Below are 12,065 nucleotides of genomic sequence, written 5' to 3'. Positions count from 1 at the left end.
AGGCCAAACAATTACCAAGCAATACTTAATTTTGTTCCATCTGTGGTGTCAAAAGTTCACATTAGCAATTAAAAGAAAAAACACTTATGCAAAACATGGTCAGGTCAGTGTCTGAATCATTTTTGGTCCCAATTCTTTAGCAATTTTACTGGTAGTTCACTGTTTGAAGAATCTTTGGTTATATGTCACAGTTTACTTAATTTTGCTATCCTCACTCACAGTGTCCTACACCCACTAGCAAAAACAAAAACAAAAATGTCTAGTGTCTAAACTTTTGGTATCACTGTCTGAAAAAATAAATAAATAAATGTATATATAGTCTACACACAAACATCCTACAAATTTGATTTAATATGGAACATGATTATACTGCAAGTCAATAAGGCAGCAATAAGTTTAAAAATATACAAGGCTTTATTAAACCATTTAAATATGTACAGTTTCTGTGATAAGACAGGCAGGAATTGATCATTTCATCAATAAAACAATTCTTATAAAATCTTATAAAACATTATTTACAATACTGAAGAGGCTGTTTAACCTCCTTGTTAAATCTTTTTTTTTGGCATGGAGGATGATTGTAGTTTTCACTTTGTGCAATGACCACAAATGTGGCCAATTTCACTTCACATTTTGGAAGTTGATAAAACATTCATATTTTTAAAAGTCTTTCAAAACACTTAAGATCCTAAAGGTAGTTTTTTGTAAAAGTTCTCGTAACATTTTCCCCATCTGGTGCTCAGAGACGACGGACATTCCTCTTGCTTCGAGCCGAACCGGCGAGGAGTGTTTTTTGTGACGTGGAGAAGGTCCGGACGGAACTGCGGCACGGGGGAGGAGCCGTGGAATGCTGATTGACACAGTGTGCAAAACTCAAAAGCGCAGCTAAGGCGTGTACACACGGCCCGCTTCATGGCTTTGTCGAACCGCGCCGCAGAGTTGCAGCAGATACATGGTCGTAAAGATTCATCCTGTTTGAGCGATTGGGCAACCTAGAAGAAAACACAATTAAAATCAGCAACGGAAGTCCTGAAGTGTATGTATCAGTAAACAGGCATATTTTGATGTTATTGGGAGATTTTTTTTTTTTTTTACCTCGTGAAACTGTTGGAAGCGACTCGGCTTGGATGTGTTTTGCACTCCACCCGTCTGGCACTGCAGCTTCTTAATGGGCTTGTGAACGGGCGTAGATGCGACGGCCTGCATGCTGGAGAACACCACCCTGCTCAAGGTGAAGTCTCGTGATAATGAGCCCATGGAGTGACCAGAGTCCTGAAAGCAATAAAGACGAACACCGTTAGAACTGATATACAATCAAGTAATCATGATGATTTCCTTTCTTTTTTAACTACATAAGCATACTTTCTACCAGGGTTTCTGCAGGTTTTATGAAGGAAAATGTAAGATCAAGAGGACAACTAAATGTCTAATAAGCACACAAGTTGCATTAGCACTTCAAAGTTTGAAAATAAGTTCAATGGATCTTTATTAGTGTATTTGGGAAGAAAATAAAACGCCTTTAGTCTTGTTTCCTGAGAAATTCATCAAAATCTAAGTTTGACTAAAAGAACAAATACCTGCCAATGAAGTATTTATATATATACATAAAAAAAAAAAAAAAAAAACTACTTAATTCAAAAGTTTTTGTACCCCATTGACAGACATGGTTCTTGTTTCAAACTCACTTAAAAAAAAAAAAAAAAAAAAAAAAAAAAAAAAAAAAAAAAAAAAAAAAAAACAACTTTACGTTCATTTCTCCACACTCTTAAAAATAAGGGCTCCAAAAGGTTTTTACAGTCACAGAAGAATCATTTTTGGTTCAAAGAACCCTTCAGTGAACAGTTCTTAAAAAGAACCATTTTGAAGAACATTTTAAAAATGTAAAGAACCTTTTTCCACTACAAAATAATCTTTTCTGCATTTGAAAGGTTCCATGGATGTTCCAGGTTCTTTATGGAACCATCAATGCCAATAAAGAACCAATAAAGAGTGCATGTGCATCTCTAAATAAATGCATCTTGATTTAAAAAGGTTTAGATATTTAAACTGGAAAACAAGACAAATATTGAGGAGGTTTTCATTTTTTGCAGTGTAACACATGACTTTAGGAATTCAAGACTTTTGGCTTATATTTAGGCCTAAATTTGTGGACAGGTGAATTGATAATGAACTAAATCATTACTTAATTACCCTGTCTACACAAAACTCTTCAATATATCCAGATTTCCATGACTCTGAAGTCTTATGTTAAAGAGAAAACTCAAATTCAAATGTTGTTCCAAACTCATGACTTATTTTCTTCTATGGAACATATTTCATAGACTGTTCGTAACCAGTTTTGGCTCCCATTATATTTTTTGGGAACTGAAACTGGTTACAAACATTCTTCAAAATATATTCTATAGTGTTCTGAAGAACAACATATGGGTTTGGAACAACATGAGGGTGAGTAAATGACAGAATTTGCATTTTTTGTGACGTACTACCCCTTTAAAGTTAATTAAATCTAAAGTATGAATTGCTCCAGTTCTGTCGTTCAGTAAAGTCTCTTACCCTTAATGTTCTTTCTGCTTCTCTGCAGCGTCGAAGGGCCACCTGATCTTCGCAAATGATTTTCCGCCACGTCCGGCTCACTTTTTTACAGCTGCAAAAGTTCAAAAACAGTCAGTTAGTCATTTTGATTCACATCAGTGTGGGATACAGATCAAGGGACAGGACAAACTAAACAGGATGTTACCTCACTAAGTCACAATCTCCCAACAAGCCCAGTATTCTGGCAATAATGTGCCTCATGTCTTTCCTCAACAGGCCGCACAGGATGTCCACAAACGGTCGTCCCATCTTCCCACCGATCACATTATTCAGTCCGCAATTCTCAGCAACCTTATCGACAACCGTCCAGTCGTAGCTTTTGCTCTTTTTAAAGCTTTTAGCCAGTTCTCTGCACACCTCCTCCTGAAACTTCAACATGGGCAGACAAGGCGCAGAATGACGCTCAACGTTCAAGGATTGAGAGGACACGCATTTCTCTTCACTCCTCTCCAGGGAGTCCACGCCATCCACGTCCCCATGATCCACCTGGCTGTTTTGGAGGGAAAGGTAGCCGCTGTCCTCGGACAGGCCACTACCGCTGATGATCACCTCGTCGTCCGATGCCACCTCTAGAGAATGACGCTTATTCTGGTAGTTTTCTTTATTGTGGGGGCCTTTGCTTCTGGTCTCCATAGGGGTGGAGATGTTGGGCACCACGGGGGAACATGGGGACATTTTCCGCGGCGAAACCCTGTGGCCCTTCACCTCACCGAGGTCTGTTTCAGCTTTCTCCATGTGGCATAAAACTGTTGAATCATCACTGTAGCTTGGACACTTCATGTTGAGGTCAATCCACTCACAACAAACTAGAGGAAATAAGAAATAAGACATGTCAAAGTTTGCACAAATTGTTCATCCTGGTTATATATCATTAGTAACATAAGCATTGCACATAAATCCACATAGGCCAGACTACTAGTTATGATATGTACTAGCAGTATCACATGATCATTTACTGGAAATGCATTAACAAATTGCTGATTCTGTTGATGTTTTGTGTTTCTAATGCATCAATATAAAGACTTATATAACATATCAATGTGAAAAACACAAAATCTAAGCTGATGCACCTACTGTTTTAGGCTCAAAGCAAAGAACACTATCGTTTTAAGCATTACGACTTCATTAATAAAACACACTGATAATGCATGTCAAAATACACACTTGTTATTGCATAATATTCATTGTGTTTAAGTGTTACCCAGATGATGCATTCGTTTTTATGCGATTTATTTGTAGTTTTCAGTTTGCGCGCCTAAGTGCATGCATTCCTGACGTGGCTAGCTTACATTCTAGCTAACTTAAAATCTATGTTCTTACACAAGAATGGCTCATTTGGTTTCTTGGAATGCTTTCTAAAGCACACATAGTTATACTATATTGAACAAAAATGCAATATTAAACTCAAATCTGATGTTATCACGTAGAGGGAAACGCAAACATGGCCGGACGTCCAGTATCTATAGAGTTAAAATCCTCTTTAAAAGCTCCTACTTTGCCGAATTTATAAAAATACAACATTAAAACAGTCTTCTCTTACCTCTAAAATATAAAAGCACTTTTATATAGTCCTCATATGTCCTTGTAAACGTGTCCTGATCGCTGTTGCAATAGCAGCGCAAGCTTTAAGCGGTAACACAATGGTTAGTGAGTTTGGGGGAAAAAGCGCCACTTGCAAATACATTTGAAATTTGGCGACCAAAGCTTCGAGCCAATCAGAGCGCAGCGGAATACCTTTAAACGAGCCGCAGCCAATGAAAGCGTAGGGCGGACGACTCAAGTGACGTCATGACGCACATAGAACCGAAACGTCACTGTGCATAAAGAGCGCCACCCAATGAAAGAAGGGCACGGAAAAAAGCGCCTTTTAAAAAAAAAAGTCAATAAAGGTGGACTTTAAAAGTGTTTTGTTGCTGGTTTAACCATCCATTTATGTATACTTAAGATTTATAAAGCTGTGATTTGAAAACTATGTGTTTTCTATGTGAAAGTAATGAACTTTTATTTATTTTGAAATGTACTATATAGACTATAACAGTCAAAACCATATGTATGTATATATACATATATATACATATATATATATATATATATATATATATACATATATATGTATATATGCATATATATATATATATACATATATATATACATGTATATATACATATATATGTATATATACATATATATATACACATACACATATATATATATACATACATATATATATATACATACATATATACATACATATATATATATACACATATATATATATATATACACATATATATATATATATATATACACATATATATGTATATATACATATATATATACATATATACACATATACATATATATACATACATATATATATATATATATATATATATATATATATATATATATATATATATATATATATGGTTTTGACTGGTATAGTCTATATAGTACATTTCAAAATAAATAAAAGTTCATTACTTTTTCAGACCTGGAAAACACATAGTCAGGATTCCCTAACACTAAGTTTTTGATCAGTGAGATTTTTAATGTTTTTAAAACATTTATTTGATCCAAAGTACAGCTAAAACAGTAACATTCTCTATTTAAAATAACTGTTTTCCATTTTAATATATTTTAAAATGTAATTTATTCCTTTGATTTCAACGCTGAATTTTTAGCATCATTACTCCAGTCACATGATCCTTCAGAAATCATTCTAATATTCTGATTTGCTGCTCAAAAAAAACATTTATTATTATTATTATTATTAATATGTTGAAAACAGCTAAGTAGATTTTTTTTTTCAGGTTTCAGAACAACAGCATTTATCTGAAATAGAAATCTTAACAATTATAAGTGTCTTTATCATCACTTTTTCATCTCATCTTTAAAGCATCCTTGCTAAATAAAGGCATTAAATGTACTCAACTGTTTTAAATATTTATAATAAAAATAATAATAATTGTTTTTGAACAGCAAATCAACATATTAGAATGATTTCTGAAGGATCATGTGATACTGAAGACTGGAGTAATGATGCTGAAAAGTTAGCTTTGATCACAGGAATAAATTACATTTTAAATTATATTCAAATAGAAAGCATTTATTTTAAATAGTAAAAATATTTCAAAATTTTACTGTCTTTGCTGTACTTTGGATCAAATAAATGCAGGCTTGATGAGCACAAGAGACTTCATTAAAAAAAACATTAAAAACCTTACTGTTCAAAAACTTTTGACTGTTAGTGTGTGTTATACTCAACTCTAAATATTAAGATTTTATGAGCTAGAAATAGTTTTTTGTGAGTTAAAATGAAACAAAACTAAAAAAAAAAAATGGAGAAGTCAAACTGGCTGAAAACAAAACAAACACCCCTTCAAAAGCATTTCACACCTCTGTGTAAAAGTTCAAGAGAAAGCAAAGCGTGTATGTGAAACTCCTCAGAGGGATAGTGAGATATACTGCGCACAGACAAGACGGCTATGCTTACAGTTCAATCTGACACCCAAAAGCCAAACTTTAACACATTTTTTTTATTGCAAGCAAACAACTACTGATTCTGATCACTGTCTTCAAGAATGTCCATAAGCGATTCCTGTTCAGAAAACTGTTGTAAAAACACAATCATCTCCTCTAGCAGTTCCTCTCCTAGTAAAAATCCATGCACATCATGAGTGGTTTTTCCAATCCTGTGATCGGTGATCCGGTCTTGAGAGAAGTTATAAGTCCTGATCTTCTCTGATCGGCCTTTGGTGCCAATCTGTTACAAGAGAAGTAAAATGCAGTTTATATATACCAAATAATTTATAATTAGCAAAAACAATTATATGTGATATTAGACAGTCAGATACTTGTGCTGTACAGTAATAAGTTAAAATTAAGTTAAAATCAATGTGAATTGTTGTTCACAACCCATTTTACTTAATCCAATTTACAGGATATTTAAGGAAACTAAATGCAGGGCGGAAATTTACTGGAGGAAGTGCAAGATCATATTTTGCTAAAAGACTATAAAGACTTTTATTTTGATTCATCAGTGAACATTATTTAAAAATAATATGCACTGCTGAAATGTTCACAGGAAAGTTAATTCAGAAAGTAAATAGGGTCAATATTGATTTCATGCAAAATCAATAATAAAAAATGAAGACTTAATATACTTATTATACCTGTAGTTTTCGAGCCTGGTATCTCTTACTGGTCTCCTCCTCCAACCGGGCGCTGTAGAGTTTGGCTCGCAGTAAAGTCATGGCTGTCTCTTTGTTCTTGATCTGGGAGCGTTCCTGCTGACATTCAGCTACTGTGCCTGAAATTGCAATAAAAGAAGCAAAAGTCTCACTCCCAGTGTTTTGCAGGACATGAGAAATGACTAGAAAAATGATTTTAATTCATAGTATATATTTACCTATATAAATATATATACACACACCTATATACTGTATACAGACAATAACTTAACAGCTTTAAAAGTCTCTTATGCCCACCAAGGCTCTATTTATTTGATCAAAAAACATACAATAAATGTGAAATATTATTACAATTTCAAATAACTGTTTTCTATTTTAATATATTTAAAAATGTAATTTATTCCTGTGATGCAAAGCTAAATCTTCAGCAGCCATTACTAAAGTCTTCAGTGTTTAGTAATGTGTAAGTGTTTTCTACACTGAAAATAATAAGAACCATTATTAATAACTGAGCACCAATAATAACTGAGAGGCAAATCAGCATATTAGAATGATTTCTGAAGGATCATGTGACACTGAAGACTGGAGTAATGATGCTAAAAATTCAGCTTTGCATCACAAAAATAAATTACATTTTACAATATATGTAAATAGAAAACTGTAGTTTTAAATTGTAATAACATCTCACAATATTGCTGTTTTTATTGTTTTTTTAAATCAAATAAATGCTAATTTATTTAAATGTGAAGATATATATACTACCAGCCAAACGTTTTTGGACAGTAAGAGTTTTAATGTTTTTAAAGAAGTCTCTTCTGCTCACCAAGCCTGCATTTATTTGATTCAATGTACACCAAAAACAGTAAAATTTAGAAATATTTTTTAGTTTTTAAAACAACTGTTTTCTATTTTAAAATATAATTTATTACTGTGATTTAAAAGCTGAATTTTCAGCATCATTACTGCAGTCTTCAGTGTCACATGATCCTTCAGAAATCCTTCTAATATGCTGATTTGCTGCTCAGAAAACATTTATTATTATTATGTTGAAAACCGCTGAGTAGAATCAGGTTTCTTTAATGAATAGAAAGTACAAAGCATTTATCTGAAATAGAAATCTTTTGTAAGATTATAAAAGTCTTCAGCATCACTTTTGATCAATTTAAAGCATCCTTGATAAATAAAAGTATTTATCCCCCAGTAATAATAAATGTTTCTTGAACAGCAAATCAGCTTATTAGAATGATTTCTGAAGGATCATGTGACACTAAAGACAGGAGTAATGATGCTGAAAATTTAGCATTGATCAAACGAATAAACTACATTTTAAATATATATTCAAATAGAAAGCAGTTATTTTAAATAGTAAAAATATTTCACAATATTATTGCTTTAACTGTAATAATACATGCAGACTTGGTGAGCAGAAGAGACTTCTTTATAAAAACATTAAAAATCTTACTGTCCAAAAACTTTTGACTGGTATATATATAAAACACAGCAGTATTAAGAAATAAAGAGGTATATTTACACTATAAAATAAGCCCTATATGCACTCTGATCTCCTGCTGACCTGTGGGTAGATGGACGATCCTCACAGCGCTGTCGGTGGTGTTGACATGCTGTCCTCCTGCACCGCTGGCTCTCTTTGTTTCTATCCTCAGATCTTTGGGGTTGATGGTAAATGAGATCTGTGTGGTTAAAGAAAAAGTGCAATAAGATAACCATATACACCTCAATACTCAATAATTAAACCCTGACTCTATTTTTAATAATAACCCCTAATCTATCATCCATTTCTAAAAAGCCTTTGTTTTCTGTACCTCAGTGGGCTGGGGAAGTATGGCCACCGTCATAGTGCTGGTGTGTATGCGACCTTTACTTTCTGTTTTTGGGACCCTCTGCACCCGATGGACTCCAGCTTCAAACTTTAACTTTTTATAGCTGAGTGGACCACTGATACTGGCTGCTGCTCGTCTGATGCCCCCCTAAACAAACCAAACAGACCACTGGAAATGAGGATTCAAGGCACATGATAATTACAATGCAATCAATCCGCCTGAGCAGATATTATTATTAATTATTTAGCATCTATAGAGGACAGTAATAGATTAATTTGTCAACCTAGTTCACTAGACGTGACCTCCAGGATGTCGAAGCCCCAGCCATGAAAAGCAGCAAAGTTCTGATACATATCAAAGATCTCGGCGGTAAAGAGCATTGCTTCTTGACCTCCGACCCCAGCGGTGACCTCTAGGACCAGGTCACTCATGTCTGATTCCTCCTCTGGGATCAGAAGGGATAAAATCTGAAACACAGAACACAGCATTTAGTGTCAGTTTTCATTATGTTTAAACTTACATACTAATACTGTTTTTACAGCATTATAATATTGGTTTGACTTACAAAATTGTTACTACTTATTGTACTGCCTTTAATAACTCTTTAAGAATAATTTATACATTTATATTGATATTATATTAATTATATCAATAACATTACAATAATATAAATATTATTGCTAAAATTAAATATTATATTTATTTAATATACATTAATTGATAATTTATAGTAATACATTCATTTTAATTTATAATATATTAATAATAATATACTAAATCATTACTACTTATTGTACCTCATTAATTAATACATATTTATATAATTTAAATATTTATATTTTTATTTATATTATATTATTACACCAATAATATTATTACACCTACTGTTACATATTATATTTATTTTATATACATTAGTTGATTATAGTTATATATTCATTTTAAGTTATATATATCAATAATAATATACTAAATTGTTACTACTTACTGTACCGCTTTAATTAAATAATTCAGTAAACAATGTTATTATTAATATTAAACATTATATTCATTGTATATTACCATTTATAACAATACATACATTTTTTATTTGTAATGTATCAGTAATAACACTATATATTTATTTCTAGTCCATTTATATTTACTTGATTTTTACTCTACTTTTTAGTTCATGTTAACACATTAATAACACTTTAATATGCATGTTAATTTTATATATTATATATATAATAATATTAATAATGTCAGCTGTGTTATTTTAGTTCACGCTCACTTGTTAATAATAAAGTATAATAGTAGCTTAATGATTTAAATAATACAACATAAATATAAAAAACTATGTTTCTAAAACAGGGTTTATTTTCAAAAAAATAAAATAAAAAGGTAAAAATTTAATATGAATAAATAAATAATGTAATAACAAAAATGTAAAAAAAAAAAATAAATAAATAAATATGTGACGTAGATATGCAAATCTGAAATTGTAAAAGTGCATACATGTATTCGTCTTATTCCTTGACATACCATGTCTGTATGACACTCAATAAGGGTAATTTATTTAATAAAGATGACTGAAATGCTAACGAGAGCATTTCACACCTCACCTTTTGTCTGAGATCTTGAATGTCCGCTAGACAGGCTTCCTTCTCTGACTCTGCAAGCTCAAGTAATTCTGGGTCATTATCTGAAATGAGATAGAGATGCAAATGAAATCCCATTCTAGACAGCTTTTCATTTCCAGCACACCTTTCATAATTAACTACCTTTTAACAAGTCTTGCATGTCCTCCAACTCCTTCTGTTTCTCCTCTAATTCTTTGATTTTTTGCACCAAGGGCCCAAGCACAGAGAGGTTAGTCCTTTTTATTTTCCCATCCTCATCATCCAGTGTTTGGCTTTCAGTATTGAGGGACTGCAAGCATGAGTTATACTCCATTTCCTTCTTCTTCAGATAGTCATGCAATGACTTCTTGTTGAAGATCTCATCCACAGACAGTATTTTAGTGACCATCACAGACTGGGATGTATGAAAGGCTCTCTGTGCGTGTTGTATTGTGCTGTTAACAGTCCTGTGAATGGCTGGACATCTGCATACTGATCCTCTAATGACTCCTGCATGTGTTGTTATTGTCCTGGACAGTGTCACATTCAGCAGCTGCCTGCCTGCACGTGAAAGACTCTTACGAAAGCAAACGACAGCCATCGCCACTCAAGTGCTGTATTTAAAGTGAGCAATTGAAGGTAAATAAAAGCATTTACCATATAAACGAACCTCCAACCATTGCAACTTTATTGCAGCCTACAGTCATCTATGACATCTATGAAACAACATTCACATGTACTGCAGATACTGAACGCGGCTTCTTTTTCCGGGTGAATTTTTTTTTTTTCAAAATAAAAGTCAATAACATTATAAGCACATGTAAAATATAAAAGCTCTGACGTTTGATTAAATAATGTGAAATATTTCCGAAAATTCGTAAACGTAAATATATGTTGGCTGGACTTCGGAGGAAAATTGTTTTTAAAATTAAATGTATTCACTGCCCTCCAAAACTTTTTTTGTGGAAAATATTGACATGAATCCTTTTTAATTTGTGATAATTTTGCACTGATAAGGGACAAACATATTTTATTACATAAACAGTTTATACATAGAAAAAACATTTTTGATTCATCAAAATATCCACTATTAGCAGATATTACAGCTCTGCATAATCTGGGACTAACTTTATTGTATTCTAAACTAAATTGACGATCACTTCCGCGTTTGGTCTCAGTCCGCTCAGTTACATCCGGTGCAGCACCGGAAGCCGTTTTCGCTATTGGTTATAACTGTGTGAAACTGGAGCAGGAGAAGATACTTACATACTTTACTCGCTGTTTACAAGAGCTTCCCTGCATAAATGTAAATGACGTTAATCGTATCGTGAGGCAATCAGCTCAGCAGTGAGAAAGGGAAGGGCTTCAAATGATGTATTTAGAGTTACATCGACAATTTTGAGGGCGAGTATTCTCATGCTATAATGTTATACGAATATCGATTCTAGCCATCTTCGTTTCTCACAGTTTATGTCTTTGCATGTATGTATGTATGTATTTATTTATATATCTATCTAGTTACATTTTATGTACATTGCATCTTATGTGATTTTTTTTTTTATTAATATACATTATGGATTTTACTTTATGAACGTTACTAACTATAAATAATATCTCAGTTTTTAGTAAGGCTCAGGTGACAGGAGCGATCTGCGTGAGGGCGACATGTTTCAGGTCGATGAGGAAGTCAGAGAAGCCGCATAGTTTGGGAGTAGGAGGACTTCAGTCAAGACAATCAAGACTTTAGCTAAGCAAAGTTAAGGTTTTAAATAGAGATGCACCGATCGACTTGTGTTGTGCCAGATGTTGCTTGTGCAGCCACATCAGAAGTGTTTTGT

General features: G+C 33.0%; 2 protein-coding genes across 2 annotated transcripts; both read right to left on the bottom strand.

Annotated features, from left to right (window-relative positions):
• Positions 1-391: 391 nt before the first annotated feature.
• Positions 392-4,284, bottom strand: fbxo5 (F-box protein 5). Its single transcript, XM_051125336.1, is given in 6 exon segments — positions 392-832; positions 834-992; positions 1,096-1,272; positions 2,554-2,644; positions 2,738-3,398; positions 4,133-4,284. Coding segments are annotated over 5 exon segments (1,155 nt in total). The 5' UTR covers positions 3,373-3,398; positions 4,133-4,284; the 3' UTR covers positions 392-739.
• Positions 4,285-6,122: 1,838 nt separating this feature from the next.
• mtrf1l (mitochondrial translational release factor 1-like) lies at positions 6,123-10,989 on the bottom strand. Its single transcript, XM_051125344.1, has 7 exons — positions 10,390-10,989; positions 10,231-10,310; positions 8,911-9,093; positions 8,609-8,773; positions 8,359-8,476; positions 6,768-6,904; positions 6,123-6,358 (listed from the first exon to the last, which is right to left on the bottom strand). Exons 1-7 carry the CDS (start codon positions 10,826-10,828, stop codon positions 6,149-6,151), a joined length of 1,332 nt encoding a protein of 443 aa, XP_050981301.1. The 5' UTR covers positions 10,829-10,989; the 3' UTR covers positions 6,123-6,148.
• Between the last annotated feature and the right edge of the window lie 1,076 nt (positions 10,990-12,065).

Source organism: Labeo rohita, chromosome 13 (assembly GCF_022985175.1).
Source record: "Labeo rohita strain BAU-BD-2019 chromosome 13, IGBB_LRoh.1.0, whole genome shotgun sequence".
NCBI classification, from domain to species: Eukaryota; Metazoa; Chordata; class Actinopteri; order Cypriniformes; family Cyprinidae; genus Labeo; species Labeo rohita.
This window is presented reverse-complemented; position numbering and strand designations above follow the sequence as displayed.